The sequence below is a fragment of the Macaca fascicularis genome, chromosome 3 (genome assembly GCF_037993035.2).
Source record: "Macaca fascicularis isolate 582-1 chromosome 3, T2T-MFA8v1.1".
In the NCBI taxonomy this organism is placed as follows: domain Eukaryota; kingdom Metazoa; phylum Chordata; class Mammalia; order Primates; family Cercopithecidae; genus Macaca; species Macaca fascicularis.
Genome location: NC_088377.1, coordinates 486355 through 503061, shown reverse-complemented (window position 1 = coordinate 503061; position 16707 = coordinate 486355). Strand labels below are relative to the sequence as shown.

Below are 16707 nucleotides of genomic sequence, written 5' to 3'. Positions count from 1 at the left end.
CTGCTGTTGTGTATCGGAGCAGGAGGAAACACCCTGCTCTGAATCAAGGAGGTGCTTTTACTCTGCTTTTTTTTGTTTTTGTTTTTGAAACAGAGTCTCGCTCTATTGCCCAGACTGGAGTGCAGTGGTGCAATCTCAGCTCACTCCAGCCTCCTTCTCTAGGGTTCAAGTGATTCTTGTACCTCAGCTCCTGAGTAGCTGGGATTACAGGCATGCACCACCACACCTGGCTAATTTTTGTAATTTTAGTAGAGATGGGGTTTCACCATGTTGACCAGGCTGCTCAAACTCCTGGCCTCAAGTGATCCACTTGCCTTAGTCTTCCAAAATGTTGGGATTACAGGCATGAGCCACCATGCCCAGCCAGACTCCACTTCTTGATGGAGAAATGGCAAGAGAAGAGCATGTGGGAAGGATTGCTGAAATCGCTATGGCTAACTTTGGAAAATACATTCTGCCCTCTGGCTGCACCCCCCACACATTCAAAATAGACTCACCCAGACACCCATGGCCTCATGCCATTATGGCAGCCAGAACTCCAAGTCTCACCACCTAACCAAGTCCATGCGGGGTGAGGCTCTATGGGCACGGCTCCTCAGACACAACCTCTTCAATGTGTTTCCTTCTCAATCCACAGACTTGTGACCTCAAGAGCCAAGCACCTGACCCCACCTCTTCACCCTATGTCTAATGGGGATGGAGATAAGACAGATACCTTGGCCCCTGCCACTCAGAAGGGCGAAACTGAGGCAAAAAGCAGGCAGTCTGCAGAGATTCTGAAATCCAACCTGACCCAGGTCAACAGGTCTGCGATTAGGGCCCAGTGTTGCTCCAGGGACTGATTCTCTAGGCACCTGAGAAGAAAATAAAAGCCAGCTTGGATTAAAAGAACCAGATAGCACAAAATGAAAGGAGGCCAGTGGGCCCCTGAATTTCTACAGGCTAAGACTGCTCAACCACAAACGCAGGCTGCTCTTATTTTTTCTAGTACACTTCCCTTAATAACTTTGTGGGTTTTCTATGAATTTTATTGAAGTTCACTCCATTAGACAAAACCTGCACCCCAGATCTCTTTTAAATAGTCTCTTTACTATTGGGGGTCCGTGTGTGGCTGTTGTGGAACAATGCTCTTAAGATTCCCAGAAGGTCTCCTTAATAGGGACCTGGGAGGCACAAGCATACGGTCCCTGGGAGGTCCTTTGCATCTGAAAAGGCTGGTAAGACACCAATTGAACTCTTTCTGCATCTTAACAGAGGGTTTTATAATTCAACCCTTAACTTCGTGTCTGCTCTGAACCCGCATATTCCCTACAGGGCTGCGGGTCCCAACTTTGCTCTGAGCCCTTTCATTCTTTGAGAATCTTCTGCTGGGAGAAACTGTGGATGAAAAATAGTTTCATTGTTGAGCCCAGCAAATCCTGGCTCCTTCATGTTTTTATAAGTTCTGTTTGAAAACCCCATCATTCCTTCTCCAATGCCTCTTTCCCTACAGTGCCTCTCTCCCTAATCATTCCTCATGATGTGCAGGTGAAAGAAGCCAGTCATTCAATGACAAGAGCCTTCTTTCCTTCACTTGCTTTTCCTCAGTCCCTTGCCAGCTGCCTTCTCATGCCTGCCAACCTCTTCTCTGGGGCTGAGTCCCACAGCCAACCCCCCATGTTTTTTGGCTTTTGTCATGGTAGCATCCCACTTCAAAGTACCCGATTCTGTTCCAGTTACTATTGCGGCATAAGCAACCACGATCTAATAGCGTAAAAGCATCAGCTGTTTTATTTTTCTCCTACAGCATGATTGATTGGCACAGGGTGCTGGTGTGGCTCTGTGTCTAGGACCTCAGCTGGGGAGAGAGAACAGCTGTGGCTCTGTGGCTGGGGTAGAACCATCCCGAGGTCACGTAGCACCAGGTAGGAGAGAACATGAAGGCTGGGCTCAGCTGGGACTGACATCTGCAGCACTGTGCATGGTGTCTCTGAGAGGCTGGATTCTGAGGAGTGTCCCAAGAGCCTGCATTCCTAGAGGACTGAGAGAGCTGCATGGCCTTTCCTGAGCTGCCTTGGGAGCCACTGCAGGCCTCGCAACCTAGTGACTACAGCAGACATTACAAGCCCAAGACCAAGGGGAACGAAGGTGGATGCTGTTTCTCAGTGGGAAGATGTCAAAGAATGTACAGCCATTGGGAAAAAAAAAAAAAAAAAAGCACCACAGCTTACTCTCTAGCCACACATTATTTACATATTAGTCCATTCTCATGCTGCTATAAAGAAACACCTGAGGCTGGGTAATTTATAAAGAAAAGAATTGACTCACAGTTCCTCATGGCTTTGGAGACCTCAGGAAATTTACAATAATGGCGAAAGATGAAGGGGAAGAAAGGCACCTTCTTTACAGGGTAGCAGGAAGGAGAAGTGCTGAGCAAAGGAGGAAAAGCCCCTTATAAAAACCATCAGATCTCATGAGAACTGACTCACTATTATGAGAACAGCATGGGGGTAGCCACTTCCATGATTCAGTGACCTCCCACAGGGTCCCTCCCACCACACATGTGGATTATGGGAACTAAAATTCAAGATGAGATTTGGGTGGAGACACAGCCAAACCATATCAGGGACTGAATTATGTCCCCTACCTCCAAATTCATATGTTGACCCCAATCCCCAATGTGACTGTATTGGAAGATAGAGCCCTTAGCAAGGTATTCCAAGGTGAGCAGGTCTATGCAAACCTACCCCCAAAGACCGAGGAGGCTGAGAGGCTGAAGAAAGAGGCTGACAAATCCAGTTTCTTAGGAACGTTTAACAGGGACTTATGAACAGAAGCTATGTCTGTGTCTTGGGCAGCAGTGAGGGAAGCGGGTGGATCTCCTCACTGTTACCCTCCCAGACCCAGGGCTTATAGACCATAAGGGAAGAGTATGCAGGCTTCAGAGGCGATGTGTAGGATAACTGTATGGTAAGTAAGATAATGTCAAGGTTGTTTTGCCCTAAGGGCAGTAAGTGCATGCTTTTACACAAGGATCAGTAGTTAAAATACAAATCTTACAGGCATTTCAGGAACTGGGGTTAATCAGAAGTCAATGTGGAGGATCAGCATCCAGGGCAGGTCGCTAATCTGATAGCACCTAATCTGGTGCCCTTATAAGAAGAGGAACAGATACTGGAGTGCTCTCATTGCATGCACACAGTGGAAAGGCCATTTGAGGACACAGCAAGAAGGTGGCTGTCTACGAGCCAGAAAGAGAGCCCTCACCAGAAATCTAATTTGCTGGCACCTTGATCATGCACTTCCAGCCTCCAGAACTGTGAGAAAATAAATTTCTGTTGTTTAAGCCTCCTAGTCTGTGGCATTTTGTTAAGGCAGCCTGAGCAGACTATTGTATGAAAACCAGCTATCATCAGATAGAAAACCAGCAGCTATACCTGGTTGTTGGAAGAATTGTTTTTTGAGGTTGTAGGACTGAGGTCCTTAGTTCTTGCTGGCTGTTGGCTGACAGTCTCAGTGAGTTCCTACAGGCAGCCCTCAGTCCTTGCCATGGGGAATGTCCCCAGAATAGCCACACATGTTCCACGTGTACCTGAAAATAACATGCACTCTGCTAGGGGTGGATGAAGTGGATATACTGATTTTATATATTTGTGTACATACGTAAGTCTCATGATGTAAGCCAACATGACGTGTGTCATGTTGGTTAAATGAGCTGTTTGAATCTCTGCTGTCTGCCTTCTTGTTCTGAGTTATGTGATAGGTGTGTTAAATCCCCCAACTACAATTATGGATGGTTCTATTTCTCCTTTGAGTTATATTAATTTTTGAATTTCTGGATTTTATATTTTGAAGCTATGTTATAGACACACAAATTTGGGGCTGCTATTTCTTTCTACTGAATTGACAGTTTATCATTATGAAATAATTCTTTTATTTTTGGTAATACCGTTGGTAAAGTCTGCTTTTTACAATATCAGTATGGTTTGTGTTGGTGTGGTATTGCCTCCTCCATTCTTTTACTTTCAACTAAATGTTTCTTTATAGGTAAAGTATGTTTCTTATAACTATCATTTAGTCAAATCTCTAAAAGAGATACTTAAGAATATTGGCATTGGCCGGGCATGGTGGCTCACACCTGTAATCCCAGCACTTTGGGAGGCTGAGGTGGGTGAATCACTTGAGGTCAGGAGTTGAAGATCAGGCAGACCAACATAGTGAAACCTAATCTCTACTAAACATACAGAAAAAAAAAAAATTAGCTGGGAAGGGTGCTGCACGCCTTTAATTCCAGCTACTCGGGAAGCTGAGGCATGAGAATTGTTTGAACCCAGGAAGCAGAGGTTGCAGTGAGCTGAGATTGTGCCACTGTACTTTAGCCTGAGCGACAGGGCTAGACTCTGTCTCAAAAAAAAAAAAAATTGGCATGTTTTCTATCTTTACATTTAATGTTGTTAGAAATATAGTTGGGTTTAAGTCTGCCATCTTGCTGTTTATTTTTATTTTTTTTAATTATAACTTTAAGTTCTGGGATACATTAAGTTCTGGGATACACTTTAAGTTCTGGGATACATGTGTAGAACGTGAAGGTCTGTTACACAGGTACACATGTGCCATGGTGGTTTGCTGCATTGCTGTTTATTTATCATTCGTCTTGTCTTTTATTTCTGTAGTACTCTCTTAATGTTTTCTTTTCCATTTTTTAAATTTATTTTTTTCTTTTATCTTCTATTTTGCTTTTTGTCATACATCATTGTAGTTTTTGAGAGCTCAATATGCACTCTTGACCTGCCTGAAGTTATTAGAATACTTTTGCTTTGTCCTAACAAAGATCCAGCACATTACGATAGTTTATTTATCCCCCTTGCTCTGTGTGCGGCTGTTGGCATATATTCCACCTCTACACATTATAAACCTCACAAGTCATAATTGTTGATTTAAGGACAAATTTTAAAAATATATTTATCCATTTATTTACACTTTCTAGTACTCTTCTGTCCTTCCTGCAATTATGAGATTATCTTATTTTAGCCTGAAGTTCTTCTTTTAGCATCTTAGTGCATGTTTCCTTCAGTCAAATTCCGTTTATCTGAAAATGAATTTATTTTGACTTCCTTTGTAATGGATATTTTTTCTTAGGCTTAGAATTATACATCAGCAGATTTTTCTTTTTTTATCATTATACTTTAAGTTCTGGGATACATGTGCAGAATGTACAGGTTTATTACATATACACTTGCCATGGTGGTTTGCTGCACCCATTAACCCACCATCTACATTAGGCATTTCTCCTAGTGCTATCCCTCCCCTAACCCCCCACCCCCTGACAAGTCCTGGTGTGTGATATTCCCCTCCCTGTGTCCACATGTTCTCACTGTTCAACTCCCAGTTATGAGTGAGAACATGCAGGGTTTGGTTTTCTGTTCCTGTGTTAGTTGCTGAGCATGTTGGTTTCCAGCTTCATCCATGTCCCCACAAAGGACATGAACTCATCCTTTTTATGGCTGCATAGTATTCTATGGTGTATATATGCCACATTTTCTTTATCCAGTCCATCACTGACGCGCATTTGGGTTGGTTCCAAGTATTTGCTATTGTAAACAGTGCTGCAATAAACATATGTGTGCATGTGTCTTTATAGTAGAATTATTTATAATCCTTTGGGTATATACCCAGTAATGGGATTGCTGGGTCAAATGGTATTTCTGGTTCTAGATCCTTGAGGAACCGTTAAACTGTCTTCCACAATGGTTGAACTAATTTACACTCCCACTAACAGCGTAAGAGTTCCTATTTCTCCACATCCTCTCCAGCATCTGTTGTTTCCTGACTTTTTTTTTTTTTTTTTGAGACGGAGTCTTGCTCTGTTGCCCAGGCTGGAGTACAGTAGCCAGATCTCAGCTCACTGCAAGCTCTGCCTCCTGGGGTCACGCCATTCTCCTGCCTCAGCCTCCCGAGTAGCTGGGACTACAGGCACCCGCCACCTCGCCTGGCTAGTTTTTTTGTACTTTTTAGTAGAGACGGGGTTTCACCGTGTTAGCCAGGATGGTCTCGATCTCCTGACCTCGTGATCTGCCCGTCTCGGCCTCCCAAAGTGCTGGGATTACAGGCTTGAGCCACCGTGTTTCCTGACTTTCTAATGATTACCATTCTAACTGGTGTGAGATGGTATCTCATTGTGGTTTTGATTTGCATTTCTCTAATGACCAGTGATGAAGAGCTTTTTTTATGTTTGTTGGCCGCATTAATAGCTTGTTTTGAGAATGGTTCATTTCTTTTCATTCTTTTTTTCTCTAATCTTGTCTTCACACTTTATTTCATTAAGCTGATCTTCAGTCTCTGATATCCTTTCTTTTACCTGATTGATTTGGCTATTGATATTTGTGTATGCTTCATGAAGTTCTCATGCTGTGTTTTTCAGCTCCATCAGGCCATTTATGTTCTTCCTTTTGTAACCCCTATGCCAAATGTTGACACCTTATAGTAATTGGCAGGGATAAGTAGGAAATTGCTTGATAAATAAATAGAAACAAAAATGTATGCTGGCAATTCTTAAGACATTTCTAATATTACTTTGCCACTAATTTTAAAGTTAACTTATTTATTAAAGACTTTAAGTAAACTTAACATTTGACTAGTCTTCCCCTTTTTCTAATAAAGTATTTTATTTGAGCCCTTTTATTTTTCTTTAAGCCAATTAATTAGAGCTCTTTTATATTTTTTAATAGAGAAACATGGGTACACAACACATAAATTACATAGAGGTATTAGGTATACCGATAGAAGCACATCTTATACATTCCTAAGACCTCCTTTTTTTTTTTTTTTTCTATCTTAGACTTGCAAACTCTCGATAACCTGTGTCACTGCCCCGGAAGCTGTCAGCTAAATAGCCCTAAATCCGCATATTGAAGGAAACTCTTAGACGAAAAATTAGATAGCAAAATTTACATTTCAAGGTACACAGAGAAAAAGTCTGGTGGTGCTAAAGACAGATTAAAGATGGATGCCAAATGAAACATAAAATTATGAAAATCTATCACAGGATTGTATAAGGAGACCAATTTTATTTAGATAGAGACTACCTATATTTTAACTGGATCTCTGAGCTCTGGGCAGACCCTACACAGAATCCTGGGTCTCCAAAAAGCGAAAATTATTGTGAGGTTAGACCAGGTCATGCTTTTGCACTGCACTTAAAATTTTTTTTTTAACAAAGACATTTCTATGCGTCTAAACTACACTATTCCTTAAGAATTCAAGAGTAGCCTCTGTTGCAGTAACTATTTTAGTTAAAAAATTAGGTAACACTATACAAAAGCAAGCAGTTTAAGAGCTGAGATGAACTTGTCTGTTTACGCTCTTGCGGTTCCATAAGAAAACAGGTTTCTCCTCCAAGGGGAATCTGGTACCTTCTCCATTTTCTGTAAGGAACCCTGGGTATTATAAACTATATTAGGTTCCTCATGAAGCAGAGGGTGCAAGAGAAAGAAGAGACGGCAGAAGTAAATGAAGAAAACAGAAGCCAGTCAACTAAGAAAAAAAACTTTTGCTCAAAAAGACAAGGTCCTAGAAGAGAAAAACAAAAACAAAAACAAAAACACAAAAACCAAAACCTGAAGGCCTTTTAAATACAAACACACACACAGGCACACATACACACACATGTTGGATGTTAGCTTCTAATTAAGCTGACTTTTAACCATTGAGCTCCTTAAAAAAAAAACTTTTTAAAACTCTTTGAGGAGAGAGACCCTCTCATATTGTTTTATATTGTTTTATACTCAGTACCTGTTTTAAGAAAAAAACAAGGAAGTAAAACCAAAGACAGGCAGCCCGGTGCCAGGCCTGGAAGCAGGCCTGGGTCTGCCTGGCCTAAATCCAGTAGTTAAAAATCAACTCATGACTTAGAAACCGATGTTCCTGACATTGTATAGAACACTGTGAAACTCCCTGCCCTGTTCTGTTTCACTCTGACCACAGGTGCATGCAGCCCCTGTCACGTACCCCCTGCTTGCTCAAATCAATCACGACCCTTTCATGTGAAATCTTTAGTGTTGTGAGCCCTTAAAAGGGACAGAAACTTTGCACTCGGGGAGCTCAGATTTTAAGGCAGTAGATTGCCGATGCTCCCAGCTGAATAAAGCCCTTCCTTCTACAACTCGGTGTCTGAGAGGTTTTGTCTGCGGCTCGTCCTGCTACATCATTACTGGCTGGGCATGGTGGCTCACACCTGTAATCCCAACACTTTGGGAAGCCGAGATAGGCGGATCACTTGAGGCCAGTTTGAGACCAGCCTGGCCAACATGGTGACCAAACCCCATCTCTACCAAAAAAATACAAAAATGAGCTGGGCGTGGTGGTGCATACCTGTAATCCCAGCTACTCAGGAGGCTAAGGCATGGGAATCACTTGAACCTGAGAGGTGGAGGTTGCAGTGAGCTGAGATTGTGCCACTGCACTCCAGCCTGGGCCACAGAGCAAGGCTCTGTCTAAATAAATAAATAAATCTCATTATCATATTTCATCTAGGACAAATTGCTGTTATTTCAGAAGTACCAAGTATCAAACCAGAAAGGGCTTGATTTAGGAACCAAACCCAGGCTGTCGTGGTGGAAAAAAAGAAGGCAGAATCCTTAGCTAAGGAACTGCAGCATGGGATGACAGTCATTGCTCTTTTTGGTTGGTCTGGCTAGCAAAAATGTGGCCTTGTTATATTAAAAAAGTCCCTTAAGTAGTCAAAATAAAAAATCTTTTTTTTTTCCGTTTGCTGGCTATTTTTCTTCCCCCACCACACCACCTTTTGTGTGTGTGTGTGTGTGGTGGGGAGGGGGGGAAACTTACCCAGTTCAGAGGCCTTGGTTCTCATAATTTGGAACTTCCCTTTGGATTTGATCAAGTCAGACAGAGTTGGTCAAACTCAATGGGAAAAAGACAAAAGAACAAAAAAAGGAAACAACAACAACAAAAAAAAACCAGTTAAGCGAAACAAAGGATTGGACAATTTATAAGATTACTGAGTACACTCATGGTAAGGAGAAATTAAGACCAGCTGGTTGTTAATCTTAGCCAAGACAAACCCCAATTCAGTTACTTACCTAGGGATGGGTCTCAGGCTGAAGATTGCTCTCTACCATCCTAGGAGCAGGGGAAGAAAACCCCTCATCTTTCCTGTGGGAAGCGAGCTCAAACTCCATAAAAGAGTTACCTGCCTTCCACTGTCACTGAAGCAAGAAAAAACTTGCCTTCCTTATGTTGGAAGAGAGTAAACCACCCCCGTCCCCTCACCCCCCACACACAAAAGGAGTTGTACAGCAAAATAAACTAGATCTTGACCAAATCTGGGTGGATCAGGGATTCTCTGGAGGGGGTTCTTCGAGGCCTCAGCAAATTATCCTATTGGTTTGAGCCATAAAGATAGCTCAGGCTGGTACCAAGGACTGACAGGAGATTTGTCAAAGGTCAGTGGCACCTCTACTAGGAATCGCTTTGTGGTTACTAAAATGTGAACCTTAAATATCTGAGTCAGATCTCAGTCAACTTAGGAAGTTTATTTTGCTGAATTTAAGGAGGCACGCCCATGACACGGCCTCCGGAGGTCCTGATGACATGGGCCCAAGGTGGTCAGAGCACAGCTTGGTTTTACACATTTTAGGGAGATATGAGACATCAATTAATATATGTAAGATGAACATTGGTTGGTCCGGAATGGCGGGACTACTCGAAGCAAAGGCAAGAGGGAGCTTCCAGGTCAAACAGTTGCATTCCCTTGAGTTTCTGGTTAGCCTCTCCAGAGGTGGTAATCAGATATGCATTTACCTCAGTGAGCTGAGAGATGACTAAACAGAATGGGAGGCAGGTTTGCCCTAAGCAGTTGCCAGCTTGACTTTTCCCTTTAGCTTAATGATTTTGGGACCCCAAGATTTATTTTCCTTCCACATTTTTTTTTTTTTAAATCAGACTTAAGGTCTCCCTTGATGTTAATGCCCGAGAAGTATAACAAGGCACGTGTAACTCTTACTTCCCCTCAAGGCCAGAACAGTCTCTCAGGTTGAACTTCGGGGTTCCCTGGTAAAGGAGGGAGTCCAGTCCGCCTCGGCTGCCTGCCGGGGCCGGGTCGGGGTGGGGGTGGGGCTTCGAATTTTATTTCTGTTTTACAGGCATTAGTGCCACCCATTTCTCCTTAACCCCTAACTTCCTCTCCCCAAAACAGAAACGTCACCATTCTGCTTCCACTTGTCCAGAAGAAAGCAGAGGGCGCGCACTGAGCAGCGCGGATGGGAAAGTTAACTGAATTATTTGACGGAAGACACGAGGAGGTAGGGGTCCCCCAAGCCCCAGCCATTTTGTGGCTCGTACGGGCTGTCGCTTCCCAGGCCCTGAGGGGCCCAACCCCGCCCCCCGCCCCAGGTCGGCCTCCCGCCCCGCGCCCTGCACCGAGGGTCAGACCCCACACCGAGCCCCCCGCGTCGGGGCGGGGCGGTTGGGGACAAGCTCCACACAAGGGGGCGCTGGGCCTCAGCTCTCAAGAGCGCGGGAGGCTCAGACGTGAAGCGCGCTGCGCAGCCCAAGCTGCAGACGGTCTGTGAGCGGCGCGCCTGCGCGAGTCGAGGGCGGTGGCTCGGCTCCCCTGGAAGGGGGGCCGTCTGAGCACTGCGCCTGCGCGGGGCGCCGGACACTGGGCGGGACTTCTCGGCTGACGGCCTGCGTGCACTGCGCTTGCGCGGGTTGAGGGCGTTGGCTCAGGCTCCTGGAAAAGACCGTCGGCCCCTCCGCGCTGGCGGTGTGGACGCGGAACTCAGCGGAGAAACGCGGCTGAGGTAGGTGTCCTGATGGGCCGCTCAGGTGACTGGACTGCACGTAAGGAAGGACAGGCCAGGTGAGGCGTCCTCGCACTGCGTGTGCGTCGCTGGCGGACAGAGGCCTCCGCCCCCTTTTGGGGCCTCCGAGCGCCTTCGCGATCTCTGCCACCTGCCCTGGCGTCGTAACGGGCGCTGGGTCCCCGTCACAGCCTTCCCTGAGCGCCGCGCCCCTTCCCGGCCACTCCCACCATCCAGCGCCTTCCATGGCCTCGCCCTCTGCGGCCACGCCCACCCCACCATCTCTGCCACGCCCTTCGCGACCACGCCCACCTGCCTGACGGCCCCTGTCCCGTAGCTCGCGACGCTCGCCCAGCCTGACCCTCTCGTGCCCCTGCGTCTACGCGCGGCCCCCTCGCTTCCTGCCCCCTTCTCACCCCCCTTCATTGGCCACTTGTTCCCACCCTCCATGATCCTGTTCCTTCCGAGGGCGTCTTAGGAGAGCTGGATCCTGCACGCACCCCGGCCTCCTCTCCGACCCCTTCCCAATTTGGACCCAGGTTTTCCAATGAAAATGTAATTATGTAAATCAGTAAGCATTTGTAACTACGAATATCACAAAAATAAGCTTCAAGTCTGGATTTAGAAGTGAAGCATGCATTTTAAACAAAGAATTGCTATGCAATTGAAAAAACACATTGATCCCAGAGCAGAGTGTGGATTACACTGTCACTGGAAAAATAAGAATTGAGAAGAAGGAAAAGACTGGAAGATGCAGACTTTGGTTCCTGTTAGTGGAAGCACTGTAAAGTCCCGGGTAGGGACTTTTAATTGGAATTAAAGCTATCACAGTTCTAAGAAATGAATGAATACTGATTTATTGCCTTAAGTCGACACCTGATCTAACAGAAACTAACAGGCTTCAGCAAATGAATAAGATTAACACCTTTCAGACTAGTGAAGAAAACACACTATTTGAAGTTTATGATTTTTAAATGCTTTTGTCTCTGTAAAGAATTGTAAATTTTCACTTCTATACTATTCTTTACACATACACATTTTACTTCTATTTGGTAGACGACATTTATCATGCCCCTTAAAGTTAAGGGAACTTAATTATTAAGCAATATAACAAGTACTTTGTGTCTCCTTCTCTTTTTAAAAGTAGAAATGGAGAAGAAAATGAAATAAAGCAGCAGTTATGAGGCAGAGCCTAAGAGAACTATGGCAACATCAGGTGACTGTCCCAGAAGTGAATCGCAGGTAATTTCGGTTCCAGTTCCTAAAAATCTGTGTTTAATGAATGTGAACATTACAGAGAGCTAAGTGTCAGCTCACAGATATGGTGGAGCTTGACTTGTGCCTTGGAAGGTGGCCACCAGCAGTAGAATGCTTAAATGTGAAGATTGTGAGGCAGAGGAAACACAGTGTCTCTAAGGTGACATCCTGCATTGGGCACCATAACACTTCTAAGGAAATACTTAGGCCCTAAACATCACCATCATTTAGGGTTCCATTTTTGATATGTGAAATGGCAAAGCAAGCGTATTTTCTGAGCTGTTCAATACAATTTCAGGCATAATACCAGCAATATATTGAAGGCAAGTTGGACACATTAGAAAAGATTTATGTATTCATACTGTTTCTGCCTAGGGTACTCATGTAGTTTTGTTCAAGTTAGCAGTAAAAAAAACCCTCAAATTTTAAGGAATGTTGATTGTGTAAAACTCACCAACTGAATAATAGATACTATTTTTAAACATTTATGTATCTGTTATGTCAATTTTAATATTTTCTTTTTTTTCTCTTTCATTCCAATGATCTGTTTTCATTTGGGTTTTTATATATAGGAATTTTATTTATAGTCAGCATCTTTCATTGATTTCTTTAATTATTCATAAAATGTTTTAATTCCGTGGACATCTTATTTTTCTTTTGATAAATTTAACAAATATTAGGACATTTCCAGAATGATATTGTAAACATCAAGTGCATTAAACAGTGTACATTAGGTTATATATATATATTTATAAAATAAAAATACTGTCGGATGTGTCTATAGTTCAGCTACTCAGGAGGCTGAAGCGGGGGGATCACTTGGGGCCAGGAGTTTGAGGGTGTTGTGTATTCTGATTGTGTCTGTGAATAGCCACTGCATTCCAGCCTGGCCAATAAAGTGAGACTTCATATCTTAAAAAAGAAAAAGCAACCCTCTAGATAAAGTTTGTTCCCCAATCTCAGTCCTATTTTTCCTCTTCTCTTTCTAGAGGCAAACACTACTGTGAATCCTGAATCTGTTTTGTGTCACTGCACCATTTTTTATACCTCTGTGGCTTATATAGATATCCTTGAATGACATACGATATTGTTTGTGTGTGCTTTTTAGAGTTTCCATAAGTGGTGTCATACTCTCAGTGTCACCTGTAGCTTGCCTATTCATTTAACTTTACCTTTGGGGAATTTGTCCTTGTTGATATGTGTGTAATGCTGGTTCAATCCTGCCACTGTAGGGTGTTCCTGTAGTGTATTTCTTCTCTGAAAGTATAAAGTATCCTAGCTGTAATTATGTGTATGGGCCTGTTGCAGTCTCACTGCTATACAGTAGGCATATACCCCATTTTACTTATTCCCCTTTTGTTGGACACTTAAGTTGTTTCTAGTTTTTTCTATTTCAAACAATGCTGTAGTGACCATCCTTCTCCATGCCTCTGTGCTCCAATAATGGCATTGCAGGGTGCAAAGGACCGCAAGTTTCAGTTTTACTGGGTAATGATCAGTTGTTTCCCACAATGACTTTACTAGTTCACAGGTCAGTAGCCCACAATAGTGCTTGCTAACACTTGACAGCATCAGACTTTTAAGTTTTGGTCAGTCTCATGGATTAAAAAATGGTATCTTGTTACTTTAATTTTGCTGACTACTTAAGGGTCATGGTGGTACTTTAGTAATACTTGTGTTCATCCTGTACTACCCCCCATTATAGAATGGATGTCTGATAATGGTAATTTGTATTTTATCTCCTTTTTTCCCACTTGATCAGTCTTTTTTTTAGGGTTTTATCAATTTTATTTTTATAAAGAACCAATTTTATCTGTGTTGATTTCTCTGTTTTTCTATTTCATTGATTTCTGCTTTTGTCTTTATTTCCTTCTGTTGTATTTGGGTTAATTTTTGTAGCATCTGAGAGAGAAGCTTAGATAATTGATTTTAAACCTTTCTTTAATAGTCTTTAAAGCTATGACTTTCCTCTAATCACTGCTGTAGTTATACGTCACATATTTAAATGCATTGCATTTTCATTATTCAAAATATTTTCTAATATATTCAGTGGAAATTAGAAATTTTCTGGACTATTTGAAAGTATGTTGACCAGTTTCTAAACATTTTGGAAATTTTACTTTTTCTTATTTAATTTTGCTTTAATTAGCTTGGTTAGAGAACATAACATCCTCTATAATTTCAGTCTTTTGAAATTTATTTATACCTGGTTTATATTCTAATCATATGGAATATTTTGGTGAATGTTCCATGAGTACTTGCAAAGACTATGTATTCTGCAGTTGTTGAGTATAGCATTCTATACATGCCATTAAGATCAAATGTGTTATTAGTATTGTTCAAAACTCTATGTCTTTTCTGATTTTTTTTTTTTTTTGCCATTTTCTGTCAGTTACTAAAAATTCTCCACTATGATTGTAGATATATCTATTTTTCCTTTTGGTTCTATCACTTTTTGCTTTGTATATTTTGAGTCCCTGTTATTGGGTGTATATATTTAGTATAGGTTTTATTTTCCAGATTAATCGACCTTATTTTTTATAAAATATCTGTCTTTTTACCTGTTAATAAATACTTCTTTTCTTGCATGTACCTTTTTTTAGTGTTAATATAGCTATACCGGCTATATTATTACAGCACTCCAGCCTGGGTGACAGAGCAAGACTCCATCTCAAAAAAAAAAAAAAAAAGCCAAGCAAAGAAAGAGCCTGGGGGTGTGTGTGTGTGCATGTGTGTGTGTGTGTGTGTATGTATGTGTGTACACAGGGGTTTGTGTATGACATGGGCATGGTGGGGGTGTGGAAGGCCACACACCGGGGGATTAGTAAGGGTTGCCTGGGCTGGGTGGATCAGTGATGGGGTGGAGAGCAAGCAGAGGGCATTGCTGCCTTGTGAGTCATGCTCCTGGCATAGGGAAATATTCCCATTCTTAGGGAAATTATAGAAAATAAAGTATTTTCTATAATAATATACTTTATTTTCTATATAATAAATATAAAAATATTTTTATAATAATAAAGAGTGTGTGTGTGTGTGTGTGTATTTTTTTTTTCCCTCCAGTCCTTATGTTTAAAGCATTTTTCTTGTAAAGAGCTAGTCGGGTCTAGCTCTTAGGTCTTTTTTTTGTTGCTCTGTTAAACACAATTTCTGCCTCTTAATTGGAGTATTTAGTCTATTAACATTTAATGTAATGACTAATATGATTAAGTGTAACATCTTGCTATTTGTTTTATGTTTGTCACATTTCTTTTTTGTGCATGTCTGCATTCCTGCCCTCTTGTGGATTAATAAATATTTTCTATCATTCCACATTACCTCCTTTACTAGCTTGTTAGCTGTATCTTTTCATATTATTTTAGTGTTTTCCAAAGAAATTGCAATATGCATCCTCTCAATTTCAGTCTTTTTTTTTTAACCGCTTCATAAGGTAAAGATCTTATAAGTTAGTTTCATTTACCAGCACCCATATTTTTGTACTGTTGATGTATCATTTTAATTTTACATATGTTGTAAACCCCACAATAAATGGTCATTGTTGAGTCTTTTTTTAATAAAGTTAAATAGTCTTTTATGTTTCCCCACATATTATTTGCCTTTTTTGAGATCTTTCCTTTTTTCCTGCATTCTGTGTTTTCATGTAGGATCATTTCCCTTCAACCTGACAGCTGTATGTTTATATTTACTAGTGTGAGTCTGCTGTGTCAAACTATGAAATGTGTTTTGCCTACATTTTTGAAGAATAGCTTGATTCGGGATTTTAGGTTTGCAGTTTTTATTTAACACTTTAAAGATGCCATTTTACTGTCTTCTGGCCTCTGTTTCTGATGAGAAGTCAGCAATATTTTACTGTTGTTCCGCTAAATGTAATGTATTCCTTTTTCACATTGGCTGCATTTAGGATTTTTCTCATTTTGGGGTTTTTTACCAGTTTTCTTCTTGTTTTTCCCACTTAGGATTAGTTGAGCTTCTTGAATCTGTGAGTTAATGAGTTTTTGTTTGTTTGTTTTGTTTTGTTTTGTTTTGACACGAAGTCTCGCTCTGTCACCCAGGCTGGAGTGCAGTGGTGTGATCTCAGTTCACTGTAACTTCCACCTCCTGGGTTCAAGCGATTCTCCTGCCTCAGCCTTCCAAGTGGCTGGGATGACAGACACGAGTAACCACGCCTGGCTAATTTTTTGCATTTTTAGTAGAGACGGGGTTGCACCATGTTCACCAGGCTGGTCTCAAACTTCTGACCTCAGGTGACCTACCCACTTTGGCCTTGATGATCTTTTTTTTGTTAATTTTGGAAATATCTCCACCATTATCTCTTCATTTATTTTTTTTCTGCCTCATCCTCTCTCTTCTTTTTTGGGGTCACCATGTAAACATAAGTTAGAATTTTTGCTGCTGTTTGACATGTCTCATGCTCTATTCTTATTTGGTTTTTGTTTGTTTGTTTGTTTGTTTTTCTTTTTGTGCTTCAGTTTAGAAAATTTCTGTTGACCTGACTCTTGAAGTTGCTGATCCTAAACAAGATAACTGGGAAAACAATATGTTTGTAAAAAAATTTCTTGAGATGTCAAATCGGATCTACATTATACGAAGAGTAGTCCCAGCTACTTGAGAGGCTGAGGTAGAAGGATTGCTTTAGCTTGGGAGGTGGACATTG

At 41.9% G+C, this 16707-nt stretch overlaps 1 protein-coding gene across 6 annotated transcripts in view; it reads left to right on the top strand.

Annotated features, from left to right (window-relative positions):
• Nucleotides 1–10709: 10709 nt before the first annotated feature.
• PRMT2 (protein arginine methyltransferase 2) overlaps nucleotides 10710–16707 on the top strand; it is a 31901-nt gene continuing 25903 nt past the window's right edge. For 5 of the 6 annotated variants that reach the window (XR_012431845.1, XR_012431843.1, XM_065541234.2 and 2 more), the window contains exons 1-2: nucleotides 10710–10799; nucleotides 11947–12041. Coding sequence is in view for 3 of the 6 variants with exons in the window: in XM_065541234.2 (XP_065397306.1) it covers nucleotides 12003–12041 (39 nt within the window). In the remaining 3 variants the exon portion in view is untranslated. Of the gene's footprint in view, nucleotides 10800–11943; nucleotides 12042–16707 lie in introns of all 6 variants that reach the window. The other variant, XR_012431844.1, reaches the window with a different exon arrangement.